The 23,194-nt window shown below is 39.9% G+C and overlaps 1 protein-coding gene across 2 annotated transcripts in view; it reads left to right on the top strand.

Annotated features, from left to right (window-relative positions):
* Positions 1-23,194, top strand: part of GAB2 (GRB2 associated binding protein 2) — a 213,465-nt gene that overhangs the window by 123,833 nt on the left and 66,438 nt on the right. The window contains exon 2 of one of the 2 annotated variants that reach the window (XM_032295903.1): positions 22,690-22,999. In XM_032295903.1, coding sequence (XP_032151794.1) covers positions 22,690-22,999 — 310 coding nt within the window. The remainder of the gene's footprint in view (positions 1-22,689; positions 23,000-23,194) is intronic. The other variant, XM_032295904.1, reaches the window with a different exon arrangement.

Genomic DNA, 23,194 nt, shown 5'->3' on the forward strand with positions numbered 1-23,194 from the left:
GAAATAACATAAAATAACATTCATGATGAAGCTTGTGCTATAAAACAAGGAGTGCTTCCAAATGAAATCTCTCCTTATAATCGTTTCAGGGAAAACTTCTGATCTGAACAACTACATTGATAGCTTAAGAAAGTGTATAGGTTTTAGATTTGGTTGGGATGGATTTATATTAATAAATCAGGTTAATATTATAGTTTATTGAAAGCTTATGTCCATTTGGGGTACAGTAAAGTTGAAGCTTCCTCTAGGAAGCTATAGCTCTTCGGTTGAAATCTGCAAACTTTGGCACTGAGGTCTTGGGAGAAACTGATACCTAGGGAATGCATCCTGAACTCCAGAGGGCCCTATGCCTCTCAGGGTCAGGATGCCTCAAGGTGGAAAATTACCTAAAAATTGTGTTTTAATTTTGATATTTACTTAGCTGCATTTTCCACTCAGACACAGGCAAAGAAGAGTGCCAGAGATAAAATGACCAGGGAATTTTCACTTCTTAAGATGAAAAGGTCCTGGTGCTTTATTTCCAGAAGTGCTCATCACCTACCTCCACACAAAGAGATAACTCTGCACCTGCTAAGCGGCCACACCAGATTATAAAGTTATAAAGAAGCCTGGCTGCAAGGCACCTGGAGCCTCCCTGTGGAGGCTCCTTTCCTCTGTGGAGCTCTCTCTTGCCCTACCTAATTCAGGATTGATTCCTGTCTAAAATCCTGAGCTCCATTCTCTATCAGTTTTATATCTTAAATCTAAATTGTGTAGAACACTGCTGGGAAATTTTTGCAGTTTTAGAGACAGGACTCATTTTAGAATAAAAGGCTTTGCTTTCTATCTTTAAAAAAATTTTTTTAAAAGTCTAGACGAGTTCTTGTCTCAGCTCTGCCACAGACTTCTGTGTATGAGTTTAATAAGATATTACCATTTTCTCAACCACTGTTCCTTGATCTGTAAAATGATTATGATAATCCCTTTCTTGCCCTATTCATAAGGCAATTTTGAAAATATAAAAATGGATTTATATTCTGAGATCTCATCAGTACCGAGTCCTCAGTTAGTATTCAGCTCAGCTCAGTTCCCATACTATCTCTGGAAGGGAAGGAGAGACACTGTCCCTGGGCTTCCAGAGAGAGTAAGGAAGGCTTTTGGGCATTTGAGTGGAATCTTGAAGGATTAATAGGATTTTCACAGGGAATATCACATTAAAGCAGTTTGCTTTGCCTGGAATGTAAGATGCTTTGAGCTGAGAATAGGCATGGAGGGAGGGAAGGTTGAAAACAATTTCAGGTAGCAGTTTGGAGCCAAATGAAAGAAGGTCCTTGAATGCTATCCTGAGTAGTTTAGACTGTAAGACTGTCTAACTGCTTTTCAAACTTTTTCATATTATATCATACAAAAAAAATAACATTTTAATGTCAGGCTTCAGGTGGCTATTGGCAAGGGGTAACTAGCCCAGGGACTGCAGCTTCTCTAAGGGCTGAAGGAATTAAAAACTTTTAATAACTTGGCACTTTATCATTGGCCAAAAAGCATTGCTAGGCAACAAGGAGACTGATTAAGAAACGTCAGGAAAAGTATGTCGTCTTTGTCTCTCCCGAGTCCAAGATTGTAATGTGACTTCTACTGTAGATTCTTGCCTTGGGAGCTTGGCTCTTGCTGAAATTGAGTACACGAAAAATGAGTCAGCCCATCACTATAGATCCTACACCATTAAAAGGTTAATAGGAGATTAGTAATTGCCAGAGGATGGGAGAAGGGGAAGATGGAGATTGCCTAATGGATATGGGATTGCTTTTGGGGGTGATGAAAATGTTCTGGAATTAGATAATGGTGATGTTTGCATAACTTTGTGAATATACAAAAAAAAAAAAACCTAAATTGTATATTTTAAGTGGGTGAATATTAAGGAATATAAATTACATCTCATTGAAAAATAAAAGCATAATACAATGTTATGAACACCTTTACCTCAGTAAATTTGATAAATGAAATTCTATGAAAGATACATATCAAAACTGACACAAGAAGTAAAAATCTGAAGAGCCCTATACCTGTTAAAATAATTTAATTGGCCAGTGGCTCATGCCTGTAATCCCAGCACTTTGGGAGGCCGAGATGGGTGGTCAGGCGTTCAAAACCAGCCTGGCCAACATGGTGAAACCCCATCTCTATAAAAAATAATAATTATTATAATTTTGAATACATAATTTAAATATAACTCATGGGCGTAATTTGTCTACCATTCCCCCAACTTTGCCTGGTTTTCACTAAAGCTTTGCTTAATTTAGTTCTTTGAATATAACTGAGATCAGCTCTTTCAAGGACATGAAAGTGAGGGACCTCAAGATAATAATTTTTGTTTCTTCAAAATGCAGAGGATTGGCAACAGCTCATTTGTTGCTTTGTAAATGGGAGAGGTAAGAAACTTCCAGGCCTGGATGGCTTCAATAAATTAAATCGAACAGTAAAGGAAAACATAATCCCTAAATTGATCTGCAGAATCAGTGAAACCCCAGTCGAAAATCCCAGCACTTCCTTTTGGGTAAAAATTAACAAACTGATTCTGAAATGTATATGGAAATGCAAAAGACCAAGAATAATCAAAACAACTTTGAAAAAGAACAAAGTTGGGGAACTCTACCTGATTTCAAGACTTATTGTGAAACTGCAGTAATTGGGATAGCATGATACTGCCATAATTATATATAGAAAAATAGATCATTTAAACATAGGAAGTCCAGAAATAGACCTGCATGTATTTGGTCAACTGGTTTTTAACAAAAATGCAAAGGTAATTTATAAGGAAAGGATATTTCTTTACAACAAATGCTGCTAGAACAGCTGGATATCCATGTGGAAAAATATTGAACCATGACCCTTTGCTCATACTTCATATAAACATGGGTCATACACAAATATCAAAGCTAAAACTATAAAACATCTAGAAGAAAAGCAAAAAATCTTTTTGACCTTGGGGTAAGCAAAGATTTCCTAGATAAGACAGGAAAAAAAAGCCTGAACCATTTTTAAAAAAAATTTTGTATTTCCACAGATTTTTGGGAACAGGTGGTATTTGGTTACATGAGTAAGTTCTTTAGTGGTGATTTGTGAGATTTTGGTGCACCCATCACCCAAGCAGTATACACTGAATCCAATTTGTAGTCTTCTATCCCTCAACTGCCCCCACTCTTTCCCCTGAGTCCCCAAAGTTTATTATATCATTCTTTTGCCTTTGCATCCTCATAGCTTAGCTCCCATTTATGAGTGAGAACATACAATGGAATTTTATTCCTGAGTTACTTCACTCAGAATAATAGTCTTCAGTCCCATCCAGGTTGCTGTTAATGCCATTAATTCATTCCTTTTTATGGCTGAGTAGTATTCCATCACACACACACACACACACACACACACACACACACACACCACACCACACCACACCACACCACAGTTTCTTTATCCGCTCATTGATTGATAGGTATTTAGGCTGGTCCCACATTTTTGCGATTGCAAATTGTGCTGCTATAAACGTGTGTAAGTATCGTTTTCGTATAATGACTTCTTTTTCCTCTGGGTAGATACCCAGTAGTGTGATTGCTGGATCAAATGGTAGTTCTATTTTTAGTTCTTTAGGGAATCTCCACACTGTTTTCCATAGTGGTTGTACTAGTTTACATTCCCACCAGCTATGTAGAAGTGTTCTCTTTTCACTGCATCAGTGCCAACATCTGTTATTTTATTTTTTTATTATGGCCATTCTTGCAGGAATAAGGTGGTATCGCGTTGTGGTTTCGATTTGCATTTCCCTGATCATTAATGATGTTGAACAGTTTTTCATATGTCTCTTGGCCATTTGCATATATTCTTTTGAGATTAGCTCACTTTTTGATGGGATTGTTTATTTTTTTCTTGCTAATTTGAGTTCATTGTAAATCCTGGATATTAGTCCTTTGTCAGATGTATAGACTGTGAAGATTTTCTCCCACTCTGTGGGTTGTCTCTTTACTCTACTGACTGTTCCTTTTGCCCTGCAAAAGCGCTTTAGTTTAATTAAGTCTCAGCTTTTTATCTTTGTTTTTGTTACATTTGCTTTTGGGTTCTTGGTCATGAAACCTTTGGCTAAGCCAGTGTCTAGAAGGGCTTTTCTACTGTTATCTTCTAGAATTTTCATAGTTTCAGGTCTTAGATTTAAGTCCTTGATCTATCTTGGGTTGATTTTTATATATTGTGAGAGATGAGAATCCAGTTTCATTTTCCTACATGTGGCTTGCCAATTATCCCAGCACTGTTTGTTGAATAGGGTATCCTTTCCCCACTTTGTTTTTGTTTGCTTTGTTGAAGATCAGTTGGCTGTAAATATTTGGGTTTATTTTTGGCTTCTCTATTTTGTTTTATTGGTCTATGTGCCTGTTTTTATACCAGTACTCTGCTGTTTAATGACCATACCCTTGTAGTATAGTTCGAAATCAGGTAATGTGATGCCTCTAGATTTGTATTTTTTGCTTAATCTTGCTTTGGCTATGTGGGCTCAAAAAAGCCTGAGCCATTTTAAAAACTGATGTTGGACTCATCAAACTGAAAAACATTTGTTCTTTAAAAGATGCCACTAAAGACCAGGCACAGTGGCTCATGCCTGTAATCCCAGCACTTTGGGAGGCTGAGGCAAGCAGATCACCTGAGGTCAGGAGTTCAAGACTAACCTGGCCGACATGGGGAAATCCTGTCTTTACAAAAATACAAAAATTAGCTGGGCATGATGGCGGGTGCCTGTAATTTGAGCTACTCGGGAGGCTGAGGTGGGAGAATCGCTTGAACCTGGAAGGTAGAGGTTGCAGTGAGCCGAGATCATGCCATTGCACTCCAGCCTGGGCGATAGAGCAAGACTCTGTCTCAGAAAAAAAAAAAAAAAAACCCAAAAAATAAGATGCCACTAAAAAAAGAATATGTATAATTATTATTTGCCAGTTAAAAATAAAAATTTAAATTCTAAAAAAGAAAAGGCAAGCCACAGACAGGGAGAAAATATCCTCCCTCTCTCCCATTTTGTGTGTGTGTGTGTGTGTGTGTGTGTGTGTGTGTGTGTGTGTCATATGTAAAGGACTTAGAACTCAGTAATACCCCCAAAATTAATTTTAAATTAGCAAAAGAATTGAACAGACCTATCACAAAAGAAGATAAATGACAACTAAACACATGGAAAGTTGCTCACTATCATGAGTCATCAGAAAAATGCAAATTACAACCACAGTGAGGCCAGGTGCAATGGCTTATGCCTGTAATCCCAGCACTTTGGGAGGCCAAGGCAGGTGGATTACTTGAGGTCAGGAGTTGGAGACCAGCCTGGCCAACATGGTAAAACTTTACTAAAAATACAAAAAATTGCTGAGCATGGTGGCAGGTGCCTGTAATCTCAGCTACTCGGGAGGCTGAGGTAGGAGAATCACTTGAACCTGGGAGGCAGAGGGTACAGTGAGCTGAGATCATGCCACTGCATTCCAGCCTGGACGACAGAGTAAGAAAAAAAAAAAAAAAAAACCCGCAGTGAGATATCATCACACACCCCATACGGTGGCCATAATGACCAAGTCTTGTTAAGGAGTTAGAATTATCATACATTGTTGATGGGACTGGAAAAACAGTACAACCATTTTGGAAAACAATGTGGTAGTTTTTTTTTTTTTTTTGTAAAATTAAACATATACTCACTATGTAACTAATCCATTCCACTCCTAGGTATTTAACAAGGAGAAATGAAAACCTAGGCTCACAAAAAAAAGACTTGAACAATAATGTTCATAGCTATTTTGTTCATAATGGCTCCAAGCTGGAAACAACCTTATTGCCCCTCAATAGGTAAATCGATAAATAATGGTACCTCCATCATACACTACTCAGCAATTTTAAAAATTACCGATACATGCAGCAATATAAATCAATCATTACAACTTCATGTTGTGCATAAAAAGCCAGGCACAAAAGAATATATACTGCATGATTCCATTTTTTTGTGATGCTCTAGAAAAGATGAATTTATGATAATAGTAGATCAGTATTTGCCTAGCACCAGGGTAGGGAGTGAGGATTCACCTGGAAAGGACACAAGGAAACTCGTTGGGGCTGTGCAGATGTTCTGTCTTGGTTGAGGTGGGGTTAGATGGTAAATGCATTTGTCAAAATTCAGCTATCTGAACTGTTAAGATGGATGCATTTTATGTTATCTAAATTATATTTATATAATATATAATGATGATTTTTGTTAAATAAGGAAACAAAAAAAAAGAATCAGCTCAGGATCATTCTTCTAATTCTGTATACTGAACTCTTACAAATTAAACAAAAGGTTTCCAATAGCTCCTAGAGAGGCTAAGGAAGTCTCTGTATGGGAATGTTTTCTAGCTATATATACAATATTACAAGTAGCTGGAGTGATGTAGATTGGGGCTCCCAGGAGCAAGATAGGCTGTTTACTTGATCACCTGAATTAATCTTTGGAATTAGGTTCTGTTTCTCCTGCCATCCTTTGAATGATTTCCCTGCATTTTTGTAGAGTACTGTGACCAGGAAAGAGAAGCCAGGTTCCTGAAGGGCCCCATTATCTGTTCATTCTGTACGTTGGAAGTAGCTTTTCATGATACTCTGTTTGCTCATGACCAACAAATTCCATTGTGTACTGGACTCCAGTAACACAATGAGATACATACTTAAGAAAATACAGAACCAGGTCTTTGGAGGGTCTACGGGACTGAGAGAGAAATCTTTGTCCTAGAAGAAAGGAATCAGTTTAACTATATTCCTGGGCATCATTTGTCTACTCTTCTCCCAACTTTGCCCTGGTTTTTCCTGGTAACCTGTGCTTAATTCAGTGCTTTAAATATAACTGAGATCAGACCATTCAAGGACATGAAAGCAAGGTCCCTCAAGGGAATGACCTTTGTTTCTCCAGTATGAAAAGGGTTGGCAACAGCTCATTTGTTGCTTTGTCAACGGGAGAGGTAATTCCTCTAATGGATTTCAAGTCCTCTGTAGAAAGGTTGACCTGGTCTTTGGGGAATGAATCTCATAGAATTCAGTCAGTGTAATTACTGATACAGGGCTCTTTGGTTTCCCAGATGTGACCCTCTCTCTCATATACATCAAATTCATCTTGTCCCTTTGTCTTTCATGTGATGGAGGCAGAGAATGGATAGAATGCACCATAATAGGCTTCTCAGAGAGATGTGACTCTGATTCTCTTCTCCATCATAATGAGTCATAATACAGCCCACTCACTTGCTCAAGCTGGAAATCTTGAAGTCTTTTTTCTTCCTTCTCCTGTATCTCCCATATTCAGTCCATCATCAAGGTTATTTATTTCAGCCTCCAAAATATATTGTGGTTTCATATGCCCTCTTGAATGTATATACCTTTTGCCACTACCCTGGTCCATATCACCATTATTTCTTGAGCAGTGGTCTTTCTGGGCTTCCTACTCATGCCTTTTCCTTGCTTCAATGCAATCATTGTAGGCCAGAATGATCTTTTAGAATTTTAAATGTGGAAAAATTTAAAACCATTCACTGGTCTCATGTTCTGTATACTTAAAAATATAGAATTTTGTGGATTAAAATGTGAAAGTTCAGTGTATATTTTCTCTTATATGCCCATTCCCCTGGACAAGGAACCATTGGTAGCAATTTTAAGTGCTTTTCTAAGCATTTGTAAAATGTATGTGCATACACTATATATACACTATATGTGGTTGTTTGCATGTTTCTGTACATAAACATAGGATATTTAATATAAATATGTCAGTAATTTAAATAGTATCATTGTCCTCAAACTCATTTGTCAACATATTGATTTATAAATTATGCCCCTATTGAGGGATCTTATTGAGATCCCCATTGAGGGATTTTAGATAAAATCTAAATTTCATAAAATGGGCTATAAGGCTCTGCACAATCTGCCCCTGCCTTTTCCTTGTCTGACTTTCCCCTTTGTTTACTGTGTTCCAGCCATGACCTCCTGTCAGGTCCTCATGGCCCAACCTCACTTCCTTCTCAGGGCCTTTACCTTTGCTAATCCCCCTGCCTAAGCAGGTACATGACAGTAGTTCCTGTCATGAAACTACTGGTTACATGACAGTAGTTCCCACATGACGGACCGCCTTGTCCCTGGTCCTTCAAAACACACACACACACTCACATCTGGTATTGCTTATGAACTGAGTAAGTGTTTTCCATGAATTTGTACTTTTTTCTTAAAAATATATATGGATATCCTGATTAATGGAATAATTAATGAATTCATTGTAGCTTTTTCTTCATTCATTAATACCTAAAGTATGTCATTTTCTGGAGGAATTCTCAGATTTTTTTATTTTATAATATAATATATTTGACTTACCTTAAGTAATTTTCTCTCAACAGTTTTTCACCCTCCCCCCCATAAAGGTCACCAAACTTTACCTTTATTATTTGAGTAAACCAAACTTTTTCATATACCGTGAATCCTCATGTTCACTCATTCTAGATTCTATACTCACTGAAATTTACTTGTAACCCCAAAACCAACACTCACCATGCATGGTCTGAATGTTTGTGTCCCTCCAGAAAGCATATGTTGAAATCTTAGCCCTAATGTGTTGGTATTAGGAGGTGGGGCCTTTGGGAGGTGATTAGGTGGGCCGTGAGGGCAGAGCCCTCGTGAAGGGGATTTGTGCTGGTACAAAAGCAGTCTGAGGGCTTCTGTTGTCCCCTCCACCATCTAATAGAAACAGGGCCCTCACCAGACACCAAATCTGCTGGTGCCTTGATCTTGGATTTCCCAGCCTCCAGCACTGTGGACTGTAAATTTCATGTTTATAAACAACCTAGTCTGAGGTATTTTGTTTTACCAGCCTGAACAGACCAAACAGCATGCTTTGGCTGTTAATCTCAGACATGCACACGGACAAGGCAGTGAAAACATCTGAGTCTCCTGACGTGCGCATTCCCAGCTGAGGTGGCACAAGGCAGTGTTTTGTATTCTTATTTCACCTCTCATCCTGTAAACAAGTGTCTTCTTGTGATATATTGGGTACCATGTTTTTTGCGTTTTTGTGCTTTTGGTTGGTGATTTCACTGTTTCAAATGATCCCAAAGCATAGTTCTGAAGTTCTGTCTAGTGTTTCTAAACACAAGAGGCTGTAATGTGCCTTACTGAGAAAATACCTGTATTAAATAATCTTTGTTCAGGCATGAGTTGAAGTGCTGTTAGCCATGAGTTCAGTCTTACTGAATTAATATATGATAAGTAAGGTGTCTTTAAACAGAAACATACATAAAATGAGGTTGTGTCTTGACTGATTGATAAAAAATGTGACCAGGGGCTAACAGGAACCTAATCTGGTATTTCCCCTAGATCGGGAGTCCCCAACTCCCTGGGCCGAGGACCCTTACCAGTCTGGCCAGTTAGGAACCAGGCCTCACAGCAGGAGGCGGCATTACCGCCTAAGCTCCACTTCCTGCCAGATCAGTGCTGGCATTAGATTCTCATAGAAGAATGAACTCTATTGTGAACTGCACATGCAAGGGATCTAGGTTACACACTCCTTAAGAGAAACTAATTAATGCCTGATGATCTGAAGTGGAATAGTTTCATCCCAAAACCATCCCTACCCCTGTCAGTGGAAATATTGTCTTCCACCAAACCTGTCCCTGGTGCCAAAAAGGTTGGGGACCGCTGCTCCAGAGGAATGATTCCATATTAACTAAGTCAGTGTTTGTGGTGACTTTACACACCATAACTACCAGAAATAAACAAGAGTCACCCATACTCATATTATCTTTTCCTGAAAGTTCTCTCTCCTGCAGTTTTTCTTTACCCAGAAAAACTCTCCACATCCTTCAATACTCAAACCAAGTGCCACCTGTACTGTAACACTTCCCTGACTCTTCGAGGCAGGCAGAGTAGTCCTCTCCACCAAGCATCCACTGTTTATGTGGATGCTGAGAACACCCACATGAACAGTGCTAAGAACCTCTGTTCTTACCATTGTAAGAGCACTGACCATGTACTGAGTTACCTATGGACTGTACTTGTCTGTCCTTTCCATAAGTCATGAGATCTTGAAGGACCTGGCATTATTAGATTTCATAAATGTTGATTGAATGATTGGGAGGAGGAAGGGAGGGTTTGTATAGGTGTGAGTAAATGCTAATGGAAAAAACATTGAAAGTGAAGGAAAAAGAAAGTGGATTGAATAATGAATATGATCAGGCTCTTGGAAGGGACCCCTGAGTTACTCTAGTGGTAGAAAACGGGTTCTAATTCTCATTATAGGACACATGCTTTCAGCCTGTATTGATCAGTGACCTAAGCTGCCTTAAATGAGAAAAGAGTTTATTGACCCAAAAAGTCTAAGGGGCAAGTCTGGCTTCAGCATCAGGTTAAGACTCGCATTTCATCAATGTCAATCTTTTAACCTGCTCTTTTTCTGTCTGGGTTGGCTGTTCTTAGGCTACAAATAGTGGTTCCTGCAACTTCAGGGATACATTGTCACAACCCTTTGTCTAGTGACAGAGCCAGTTTGAGTAACATAAAACAAAGGTCCTGGAGTTGAATCTCAATGACTCTGAGCTGGCTTGGATCATGTGCGCTAAACTGATCACAGTAGCATGTAGGATGAAATGGTGCTAATTGGCTTAATCTAAATTCCGATGATCTACTCCTTGAAGCCTGTGGTTGGAGTCAGCTTTACATAAAGGACTCTAGGTGATCTTTTGTTTATGGTGTCAGTATATCATCTTACCTGGAATAGAGATGGTGTTACATTAACAGGTCATCTGACTGAAGTTTTCTCTGTTTGTTTTGTGTGTTTGCTTTTTACCAAAACAGAAGCAAATAAACATTATTTTGTTCCTTTGGTATAACTTTTATTGAAGAGTTACGTAGTGCTTTGCAGTTATCAAGTTCTGTGCTAAATAAGTGCTGGAGATACAAAAGCCCCTGACCTCAGAGTGTTATAGTCTTGGGGTAAGAAAAAATTCATTCTATGCCCTAGGAACAAATAAGTTCATTTGGAATCCAAGGGAAACTATATTATTCAGATAAATAAGTCAGGAAAAAATACAGTAACTATGCTGTTCTCTCCTAGGGGATTTGCATTTGAGAAGTGGAAATAACTTTGAACTAGGAGCCGAGACCTAGGTTCTAGTTGTGTTACTGCCATCACCAATTAACTATTACCTTGAATTCATAAACTCTGTGGCCATTGTTTCTCAAAGTGTAGTGAGCCATTCATCTGTAGTAGCTTCACCTCAAGTTCTTTCTGGGTTAAGACCCACAAAATAAGATCTGGGGCTGTGGTCTCTGCAAGTTGTTTAATCTCTCTGAACTTCATTTTCCTCATCTGTTAAAAGAGGGTCATATTTACCCTGCAGCTTTGGTTTAAGGATTAAATGTGATCATGAGTAGAAAGCACATGGCATGTAGCAAGAGCTCAGCAAATACCCTTTAAAAAATTTCTTCGGAGAGTATAAAGCCTGTATGGTCCATAGTAGTTGAAGGATTCCTAGAGAAAGGATAGCACAAAGCCCTTCCTCAGTCAGGAAGTGTGCCTCCAAAAATGTGTGACTGTTACATGACCCCCACTGTACTCTTGTAATGTTTGCTGTTAACTATTATGGGATACAAGACTGGCCTAGTAGCCTTGTGTTGAAACATATTAGGATATACTTGTGCATCATATGCTCAGAAGTGAGATCAGATTCTCCTGTGTTTGTTTGAGCTGGAACTCAACCACATCACCACCTGGGAATTGACAGTTGAAAATGTTTTTAAACCTCCAGAATCTTCTATCTTCTGCCCTGACTTTGGTATACAAAGATTACAGAATTCTTCTGTGATGACTAAGGACTTCTCAGGGTCTCAAATCATCTTTCTTGATAGCAAATCTCATGTGCCTTGTGGCTAAAGTTGTAGAAGGGGCAAGACATTTCTTGGAAGAGGCTTTTGCGTAACTCTTAGGAACAGGCGTGTCCTTTTAACTTCCCTCTTTCTGAAGCGTGTGAAACCAATAACTGCCAATAAACCTAGAGAATCCTATCAAGTGAGGAGTATAGTTAATCTGAATCTAACTGAGGTTACTGGGTGATATCAATAATTTAAATCTATTAGGCAGGTATATTAAGAACATAATACTTGCATCTTCAAAAAACTCTTTGCCTTATTTTTTAAAAATTCAGTAACATGCGTAGACACACACAAATACACACACTCTCTCTCTCTCACTCTCTCTCTGTCACACACACACACTCGTACTTCTTAGTGAAGATCCCAGGTGGTGATAGGGTTATTCAGAACACATACCCCTGTTCCAGGAATCTCAGTAATCTGATTAAATGAGGTGTAACCATATCATGCTTTCTTAGTTAAAAAATACATAAGGGGCTGGGTGCAGTGGGTCACTTGTAATCCCAACACTTTGGGAGGCTAAGGTGGGAGGATTACTTGAGCCCATGAATTTGATATTAGCCTAGCCAACGTAGTGAGAACCATCTCTACAAAAAATTAGCTGGGCGTAGTGGCGCATCCTGTGATCACAGCTAAATGGGAGGCTGAGGCAGGATCACTTGAGCCCAGGAATTTGAGGCTAGAGTGAGCCATGTTTGCTTTATTGCACTCCAGCCTGGGCAACAGAGGAAGACCCTGTCTCACAAAAAAAAAAAAAAAAAAAGAAAAGAGGGAAAAAAAATTAAGTCTCTCAAGGTAGGTAAGAAGAGTCTCTTATCTATCTGTTGATCTACTCTTGAGCCCTTCTACCATATCACTCCCCAACCCTCCCACCCTTTGCTTAGGCCAGGAGTCAACAAAGCTTACCCACACCTTCTTTTTCTAAGCAGTTTTACTGGAACACAGCCATGCCTGTTTGCTTATGAATTGTGTATGGTTGCTGTCATGCCATTACAGAACTGAGTAGTTATGACAGAGAAAATATGGCCTGTAAAGGCCAAAATTGTCCCTAACAAAGTTTGCTGTTCCCTCACCTTGCCTCTTTCTTCAAAATCTCCAATGTTGAGTATTCTCCAGTTTCTAAGAGACCTGCTTTGGACCACTCACTTAGAAACTTCTTACTTTCTAAAAAAGCCAAATTGACTTTTCCATAGCCTGCTCCTGCTGCTACTTGTTCAACTTTAGAATGCTGAGTCGCCAAAAATAAATCAAATTGCTCTTCCACATATCAGTAGCAGCTCTTTATACCTTAGAATACTGTGATCATGACCCCAGGCAGAATCTCGCAGAATCCTGGTGTGATAAAATTTCATGTGCCTTCATGGTCACCAGAAAGGAACATAACACTCTTGCATAGCTAAATTGGGGCCCACCTAAGTTTTCTGGGTGCCAAGAGCAATAAGAGGAAGTCATAGCCTCATTCTACATGTTTGAAGACCTTGAGATCTAACTCATAGTACAGAGACAGGTTCATGTGACATGTAGTGTCTGCTCAACAGCTAGGAGTGATGCAACTTCCAGGTCATATGTACCCACATTTTGTGTCTGTGGTCTTAATGGTTGTGAAATGGTTTGTTTTCTGACAGAAGGAAAACAGTCACTTCTATTTCATCAGAGCTGGGAGTGGCATACCCTCGATCGTAGACACAAAAATTTTTTTCTAACTTTCTTGACAGTAGACCCTATCCATATACTTTTTAAAGCCCCATTGTTAAGTGAAGTGACTTTCATTGCTTTTTCTTTTGTCTCCATCATTACTACCCTACTTTAGATTTCCATCTTCTTTCACCATTGCACACTACTGCAACAGTTTCTTAATAGTTTTCCTGTCTCTTACTTTTTCCTTTTCTGGTTTCTCTTCCTCACTCTGCCAGATAGATGAGAGCACAGCATCAGTTAACATTTCTCTGCTGATCTGTTCTCTTCAGTGGCTCCCCGTTACAAATAAAGGAAAGATGAAACTACTTATGGGGGCAGTCAAGGCTTTCCAGGACCTCCAAACTCTTCCTTTCCTCCCTCTTTCCACATTCAGAAGACTGTCCCACATTCTCTGAAACTGTCTTATCTGTCCCCATGCCCAGGCCTTGGCCATACTGTATGCTGTATTTTAAAAAGTCCTGTTCTTCTTTCCTTTCCAAAACTGTGTATCAAACCTTACCCTCCTCATTGTTTATGTTCATTGCTCCTTCTCATACACGCTTCCTTTCTCTCATGTTTTCATGCTCTTGCCCTTTCTTACCCTAAAAGTTTGATTCCCTGCTTCATTGGTCTAGTAGCATATTATGTCTTATTTTACGGCACTTACAAAAAAATCTGCTTCTTGTTTTAGGGATATATACCAATGTCCTAACTTCCTGAAACTTTGTAAATATTGTTAAGTTACTTCAAAGGAGTATTTTTGGGCCTTGCCTCTTTCCGTTATCTGTCAAAGCCTTCAGCACATTTGTGTTTGTTTTTATTGAATTCTATATAAGGAGCTTGTTGATTTCTCATGAGATATACCCTCAATCCCAAAGATTTTCTCCTTTTTTTCTAAATGTTTTATAGTTTTATATTTTACATTTAAGTCCATGATTTATTCCGAGTTCATTCACATCTTTTGTATAAGATGTGAGACTTAGATTGAGATCTTTTCTTCCCTGTGGATGCCTGATTGCTTCAGCACCATTTCTTGACAAGGCAATGTTTTCTTTTCTTTTTGTATTAATATTTTTAGTAGAGACAGGGTTTCACCATGTTGGCCAGGCCAATCTCGAACTCCTGGCCTCAAGTGATCTACCTGCCTTGGCCTCCCAAAGTACTGGAATTACAGGCATAAACCACAATGCCTGGCTGTTTTCTTCACTGAGTTGCTTTTACACCTTTGTCAAAAATCATATTGTGAGGATATGTTTCTGGGTTTTCTGTTCTAGTCCATTGTTCTTCACTTGATCTTAGCCAAACAGCCAAGAATTGATCTATTCCATTTGTCTGTGTCTGTCTCTTCACCAATGCTACATAGTCTTGATTGTTGTAGCTATATAATAAGTCTTAAAATCTGGCAGACTGATTCTTCCCATTTTATTTTTCAAAATTATCTTAGCTTTTGTGCTTCCTTTGCCTTTTCATACACATTTTAGAGCAATGTTATGTACATCTACAAACATTCTTGCTGGGATTCTGATGGGAATTGTGTTAAACCTGTATGTCAATTTAGGGAGATGTACGAAGTTGAGTTTTCCAACTCAATCCATGAGTACGGCATGTCTCTTCATTTATTTATTTCTTCCTTGATTTCTTTCATTAGCTTTGTATACTTTTCAGCATACATGCCCTGCACAGGGTTTTTTTTTTGTTTTGTTTTGTTTTTTTTAAAGATTTATACATTTTCAGTTTTTAAGAGCAATTATAAATGGCATTGTATTTTTATTTTTTATGCCTACATATATCATTCCTAGTTAGAAGTAAATTGATTTTTGTATGATTATCTTGTATCCTGTGACTTTGCTGAATTTACTTATTAGTCCTGAGAGTTTTGTTGTGGGTTATTTTTTTTTAAATATATATATTTCTTTTTTTTTTTTCTTTTTAGGCAGAGCATCACTCTGTTGCCCAGGCTGGAGTGAAGTGAAGTGGAATGATCTAAACTCACTGCAACCTGTGCCTCCTGGGTTCAAGCAATTATTCTGCCTCAGCTTCCCTAGTAGATGGGATTACAGGTGCCTGCCGCCACGCTAGTTAATGTTTGTATTTTAGGAGAGATGGGGTTCCACTATGTTGGCCAGGCTGGTCTCAAACTCCTGACCTCCAGCAGTCCACCCGCCTCGGCCCCCCGAAGTGCTAGGATTAAAGGCATGAGCCACCGTGCCCAGCCATGATTTTTCTATATAGACAATCATGTCCTCTGCAAACAGGGGCCATTTATTTTCCTTCCTTTCCAATCTGTATGCCTTTTATATGTGTTTTTTTGCTTTATCACCCTGACTAGAACTAACAGCAATATATTAAATAACAGTGATAACAGGGGCCAGACATGGTGGGTCACAACTGTCATCCCAGCACTTTGGGAGGCCAAGGCTGGTGGATCACTTGAGGCCAAGGGTTTGAGACCAGCCTGGCCAACATGGTGAAACCCCATCTCTAAAAAAATACAAAAATTAGCCAGGTGTAGTGTTGTGTATCTGTAATCCCAGCTACTTAGGGGGCTGAGGCACAAGAATCACTTGAACGCTTGCAGTGAGCCAAGATCGTGTCCCTGCACTCCACCCTGGGGCTCTGTCTCCCAAAAAAAAAAAAAAAAAAAAAAAAAAATGGTGATAACAGCAGATGTCCTTGCCTTATTCCTGTTCTTAAGAAAGAGGATTCAGTCTTTCAAAAGTAAGTATAGGCCAGGTTTGGTGGTACATACTTGTAATCCCAGCACTTTGGGAGGCCAAGGCAAGAGGATTACTCGAGCCCAGGAGTTTGAGACCAGCATGGGCAAAATGGGACCCCATCTCTACAAAAATTTATAAATTAGCCAGGCATAGTGTCATGCACCTGTGATCTTAGCCACTCTGGAGGCTGAGGTGGGAAATTGACTTGAGCCCAGGAGGTTGAGGCTACAGTGAGCCATGTTCATGCCACTGCATTGCAGCCTGGGTGACAGAGTGAAACCTTGCCTTAAAAAAAAAAAAAACACACACACCCCCACACACACACCATTTGATGTTGGTCTTTTGTTGATGCTCATTATCAAGTTGAAGAAGCTCCCCTCTATTCCCGTTTCTCTGAGAATTTTGATCAAGAATGAGTGTGTAATTTTATCAGTTTTTTTTGCATTGCATAATATGATCATGCAATTTTTCCTCTTTAGCCTGTTAATATGGTAGATGATGATTTCAAATACGCATTCATCCTTACCTCCTTGGAATAAATTCCGTTTGGTCATGCATTTTTTATAGATTGCTGAATTCTATTTGCATTTCATGTGTATGTCCATAATCCATTTTGAGTTAATTTTTGTATGAAATTTTATATAGACATCAGAACAGTCACAAAAATGCTTTCTCTTTAATAGCATATTCAGGACTTATGTCCCATAGTGTCCTTGCATTGTGTGTCAGTAATCCAACAGCAATTTTTCCATTTCTGTATCATGGGACACTTTTCAGGTGAAGCTCCCAGACTCCCTTATAAATATTTTTTTACATGGGTACCACACTCATCAGAATGAAGGTAACAAGATGCTAAATAACTAACATCATAGAGAGTCTATTACACACCTTCATCTTATTCTTCTGTCTGTAATTCTCTTGCTTTCCTTCTTACTTCCTACTGTGAAAGCTTACATGTATTTTAAGTTTTATTAGTTTGAATGAATTAACATATTCATGGAATAAAAAAAAAGTCAGCACATCTTTACTGAGCTCCCATATGTGTCAAGCACTCTGCCATGTATACGTTGGCCACGTTGGACCTTAACCTCAGGATATTCAGAACTTAAAGGGGAGAAAGACATAGAAGCATTTACAATGCCAAAGCAGGGAGTAGAAATGCCAAACCCAGGGGAAGAAATGCCAACATGGCATAAGCACAGGTTAGTAAGGGAACACAAGCAGAAGCACCAGCTCTACCTGGGGGAGTCAGTAAAGGCCTTCCAGGAGAAGTGACACTTGCGCTGGCACTGAGAGAACACAGAAATTCTCCAGATGGATGAGGTAAGGTGAAAGCCATTCTGTGCAGAAGCCATAGCTTGTGCAAAGACTTAAAGTCATGAAATTACATGACTTACTATTCGGAGAATAATAAGTAATTTTAGTGCTCCTGTAAATTCTGCAAGACCAAGAATTCATGTTGTATCCTCAGCATTAGAATAATGCCTGGAGCATAGTAAGCACTGAATAATTATTTGTTGGATGCAAGTTAACAAAGGAAGGAAAGAGTGATGGAGGAAGGAAACGTAATTGAGGTGAGAGAGGTAAGAAGGGTTTGGCAATAAAGAAGATTTGTTCATGACCTAGCTGGAAAGAGACAAGTACAAAAACATTCGTAATTGTTGTAAAAAGTGACATGCCTTGAAAAGTACATAAAACGTGTTACGAAGGTTCAGAGGAAATGGAGGTCCACTTGAGATGAATGGATCAGGGAAGTTGTTATTGAGGCCAGACACTTTGAGTTGCTCATACTTGGTTCTGAATTGTTTGACTTTTAAAAAACACATGGGGCTGCCTGCTGTGGCTCACACCTGTAATCCCAGTACTTTGGGAGGCTGAGGTGGGCACATCAATTAAGGTTAGGAGTTTAACAACAGCCTGGCTAACATGGTAAAACAACATCTCTACTAAAATAGAAAAATTAGTTGGGCATAGTGGTGCATGCCTGTAATCCCAGCTACTCAAGAGAGGTGGAGGTGGGAGAATTGCCTGGAGCTGGGAGGCAGTGGTTGCAGTGAGCCGAGATCACGCCACTGCACCCCAGCCTGGGCACTCTGTCTAAAAAATTATATGAATAAATAAAACATGGAAGTGGAGAAAGGTGTTGTGGTGGAAGAGGGATGTGTGAATTTGGGAATAGACTAGACAGCCTTGCTGACTCTGTCATAAATTTATCAATATTTTGTAGGCAGCCATTTATCAGCCTACACCACTTCCTTGGAAGCAGAACCTGACAGGCTCTGATATTATCTGTAGCAAACATGGTTTTCTTGTTCATAAGGGTGTCTTTATATGTTTGTTTGTGCTTGCACCTGCACACCAGAGATTTGGGGACAGCTCTTTCCACAGAGACAAGACTAAAGGAGACACAGCAACTGAAACACCAGCTAAGCTATAAACAGATCTTTTAAAAATGCACCTTTGGTGCCCAAACACTGCGTTGTCTCTGTGTGCATCTGCAGCACACACAGGCACACAATTCTGAAAGTAGTAACCTGGCCAAGATTTTAGTGACTATAGATAAATAATACTAATTTTTGTTTTTCTCAGCTCTATTCTATCTGGCTATATCTCAATTTTTATTTCAATCTAAGGCTTAGTAGGTACCAGTTACGTCTCCTTTGACCTGCTAGATGCTATGAGGATATCATTATAAGGAAATGATTCATTAATAGATATTTATTGATTACTAGCTATGTGCCAGGGAATACTTTAAGCACCAAGGATGCATCATGGAATAAAAAGAAGCTTTCCTTGTTACTTTCTAGAAGGTAGGTGCGGAAAAGTCACAAAAATGTGGTATTGTTGGGGGTGTACATGCTTTGTGGGACCAGCAAAGCAGGGTAAGGGGGAAAGAGAGTGGGAGCATCGGGGACCAGGAATAGCCTACCTTCCAGTAATGTGGCATTTGAATAAGGACTTGAAAAAAAAGTATAAGTGATGGAAATATCTGTGGGACGAATGTTCCAGGGCCAGGGAACAACTAGTCTAAAGACCCTGAGGCAAGAGCCTGCTTGGCAGAGTGTGTAAGGCCACGTGGTCAGAGCATAATAGGCAAGGCTGAGGGCAGCAGGAGCTGAGGCAAGGGGATGGGATGAGGCTCGGTCCCATCAGGCCTTTGGGCCATTGTAGGGACTTTGGCTTTACTCTGAGATAACAACCTTTGCAGGCTGTATGCGAAGTGGCATGTTCTGATTTACTTCCTGCTTTCTAACTTTGCAGTTGAGGATAGACTTCAGGATGAAGGGGTGGAAGCAGGAAGACTACAAAATGGTGGACTAGGCCAGGTGAGCAACAGTGGAGGTGAGGAGAAGCGAGCTCATTGTTGATATATTCAGAACTGTCTGAACTGACAGGATTTGTGGATGAGTTAGATGTAGAAGATGAAAGGAGTCAACTATGATACCCAGATTTTTGGTCTGACAACTGGAAGGCCAGAGGTGCTAGTAACTGAGATGGGAGAGAGTGCAGGTAGAACAAGTCTGGGAGATACCAGGACCTCAGTTTTGAACACATTAATCTTGAGATACCTGCTAGTGAAGAGTTGGATATACAACTCTAAGGCTAGAGATATAAATTTGGGAATCGCAGCAATTTGATGGTTTTTTTTAAAGCCATGAAACTGAATAAAATGACCTAGAGAGTTGGTGTAGGAAAAAAAAGAAATCTCAGAATTGAGCTTTGGGGCATTCTAACGTTTGGAGGCTAGGGAGATGAAGAAGAACCAGCACTGGAGATTGAAAAAGAGAGGCCCAGTACACAGAAGGATAATTGAGAGTGAGTGCATGCTGAAGCTAGCTGAAGAAAGTGTTTCAAGGAGGAAGAAATAATAAACTGTTGTTGGATGTTGCAGAGAGCTCAAGCTAAGGCCCGTGAGTCGATTTATCAACAGTAAAGTCTTTGACACCTTCGATGAGCTATTTCGGAGATGCAGTTGGGGTGGTGGGGGGATAGGGGTAGCCTGGTTAGAGTGCCTTCACATAGGAGGGAAGGAAACAAAGATTAGTGGTATAGAATACTCTTTGAAGTGTAACTATAAAGAGAAGTAGAAAAACTGGGCCATGGTTGGTAAAGAATTGTGGGAACAAGTCAAGCTTTTAATTTTTTCTTCTGAGATAGGAGAAGTTGGTGTATTGATGGGAATGATCCTAGTCAGGAGGAAAAATGCAATGATTCTGAAGAAGGGGAGAATTGTTGAAGTGATGTCTCTGCACAGATGGAAAAAGGTTGGCCTTGATTGGATGGGCTGTCTATGCTCTGTAGTAAAAGAGTAGATAGCTACAGGTGCAGGCAGGATGGTAAATGTGGTCCTGAAGCATGTGTAAATTTTCTTTTGATTGTTTATGTTTTCTTATGAAATAAGATATAAAAGAGTGGAGGCATTCGAGGTTTAAAGAGAAAGAAGCTAAGAGATTGTTGCCAAAGAACAGGAGAAAGTATTAACTAGGTAAATATAGTGGGATTGTTGGGCAGCATGAGGGGCCGCTTGAAGTAAAAGGGAGACCAGTCAGCATGGTCATATGATTTTCTCCATCTGTGTACAGCTGAGCAGGTCCAGTCAGCAGAGCATTAGACTTAGCTGGGGTTTGCTGGATAAGTAAGAGGAATGGAGAAAGAAGCAAGGGAATGATTATGTTGGTGGACTGCAGAAACATAATTGGATAAGGAAAGAAATGAGGATGGGGATGAAAAGTGAGAGTGAAAAGATGGTGGAATTAATGGAGTGTAGATCCCATGGGGTCTTAAGAATTGTGATAATCAGATCCTCGAAACTTGTACTGCTTCAAGGTATATACAGAGTGCTTTAGGCATATGTGCATAATAACCCTATGAGGTAGGTAGGGCAGATGGTGGTGGTCATGGTGGTGATTTTCATCATATAGATGAGGCAGGGTCCAAAGAGGTAAATTACTTAATCGAAAATTACACAGTACCAGGTGCAGTGGCTCATGCCTGTAATCCCAGCACTTTGGAGGCTGAAGCAGGTGATCACCTGAGGTCAGGAGTTTGAGACCAGCCTGGCCAACTTGGTGAAACCCTATCTCTACTAAAAATACAAGAATTAGCCGGGCATGGTGGTGGGTACCTGTAATCCTCGCTACTCGGGAGGCTGAGGCAGGAGAATTGCTTGAACCCAGGAGGCGGATGTTGCAATATGCCAAGATTGTACCATTGCACTCCAGCCTGGGTGACAGCGAAACGGAAAAAAAAAATCTCAAAAAAAAAATTTACACAGCAGTGGTAAAGCATAAACCAAACCCAGATCTCTGTTATATGTAGTATTTGTGTGGTGTCTGCTCACAGATTATTCAGTCTTTTTGAAGAAATGGAATATGGAAGACAACTTGGTGGAATATGTAATCACATGTTCATTTCTATAGTATGGAATGGTAGAAGGAGTTTACTCATTCAATAATACATATTGAAAGTTCAGTATGTACAAGGCATTATAAGAACTAAAAAAACACCAGTGAACAAGACAGGAAAAAAAAAATCCTGAAGTTACATGGTTTAGAGGGGTTTCTCTGTGATTCTTCTAAGGCATCATGTTTTGGTTAGAAGCAGGTTGTACTCAAAGTTAGAAAACTTGTTTTTCTGCTACTTACTATGTGTAACATTGTTACTTTAACTCACCCTGCCTTAGTGGGGGTCGCCATGGATAAACTGATTATGGCTTTGCAAGTTTTACTTTGCCTAAAAGTGCTGTGAGTTTGGATCTGTATTCTAGCCTAAAGAAATAGTTGCTCTGAAGTGTCGTCATCTAACTTCCTGATCTAAACAGTGGGAATGTCACATCTTACTTTATAATAATAAGACCCTGTTTCCATAGTGAGATGCTACATGAATATGCATTCTAAGATCATCCTCCATTTTTGAAACTTGGGAAATCTGAAAGGGGGACAGGTCATGTGGCAGCCTGCAGGTCCCACGATCCCCATCTTTAACCTATGCTATCTAAGGACCTATTAAAAGCTTTAAGGTCAGGTACAGTGGCTCATACTTATAATCCCAGCGCTTTAGGAGGCTGAGTTAGGAGGTCTCTTGAGACCAGGAATTTGAGACCAGCCTAGGCAACATAGCAAGACTTCGTCTCTACAAAAAAATTTTTTAATTAGCTGGGCGTGGTGGTATGCGTCTGTAGTCCCAGCCACCTGAGAGGCTGAGGTAGGAGGATCGCTTGAGCCCAGGAGTTCAAGATTACAATGAGCTTTGACTGTGCCACTGCACTCCAGCCTGGGCAATGGGGCAAGACCCATCTCTAAAAGAAAAAAGCTTTAAAATAACTAATGACTTCTTCCTCCTCTTCTTACTCCTTCCTGATGTGATTTAGGCCTGGAAGAAACGCTGGTTTATCCTACGGAGTGGCCGGATGAGCGGTGACCCAGATGTTCTGGAATACTACAAGAACGATCACTCCAAGAAGCCTCTGCGGATCATCAACTTGAACTTCTGTGAACAGGTAGATGCAGGCCTGACCTTTAACAAGAAGGAGCTGCAGGATAGTTTTGTGTTTGACATCAAGACCAGTGAGCGCACCTTTTACCTGGTGGCTGAGACAGAAGAGGACATGAATAAGTGGGTCCAGAGCATCTGCCAGATCTGTGGCTTCAATCAGGCTGAAGAGAGCACAGGTATGAGAGGTGAGGCCCTTGGATTCCTGGGGCAGAGAGAGCAGGCTTTAGCTAAGGTTTCCTGTTTGGAAGAGGGTTCACAGATAAAGGGTAAAGAGTGTGAAGAGGTTGGCCAAATATTAGAGGGACCCCTGCCCCTAATTATGCTCAAACAGGAAACCAAAAAGTGTTGGGGTTGTGATAAAGCTAAAGGTATTTGTGGTG

This window comes from Sapajus apella, unplaced genomic scaffold (genome assembly GCF_009761245.1).
Source record: "Sapajus apella isolate SASKATOON/1434 unplaced genomic scaffold, GSC_monkey_1.0 scaffold34, whole genome shotgun sequence".
NCBI classification, from domain to species: Eukaryota; Metazoa; Chordata; class Mammalia; order Primates; family Cebidae; genus Sapajus; species Sapajus apella.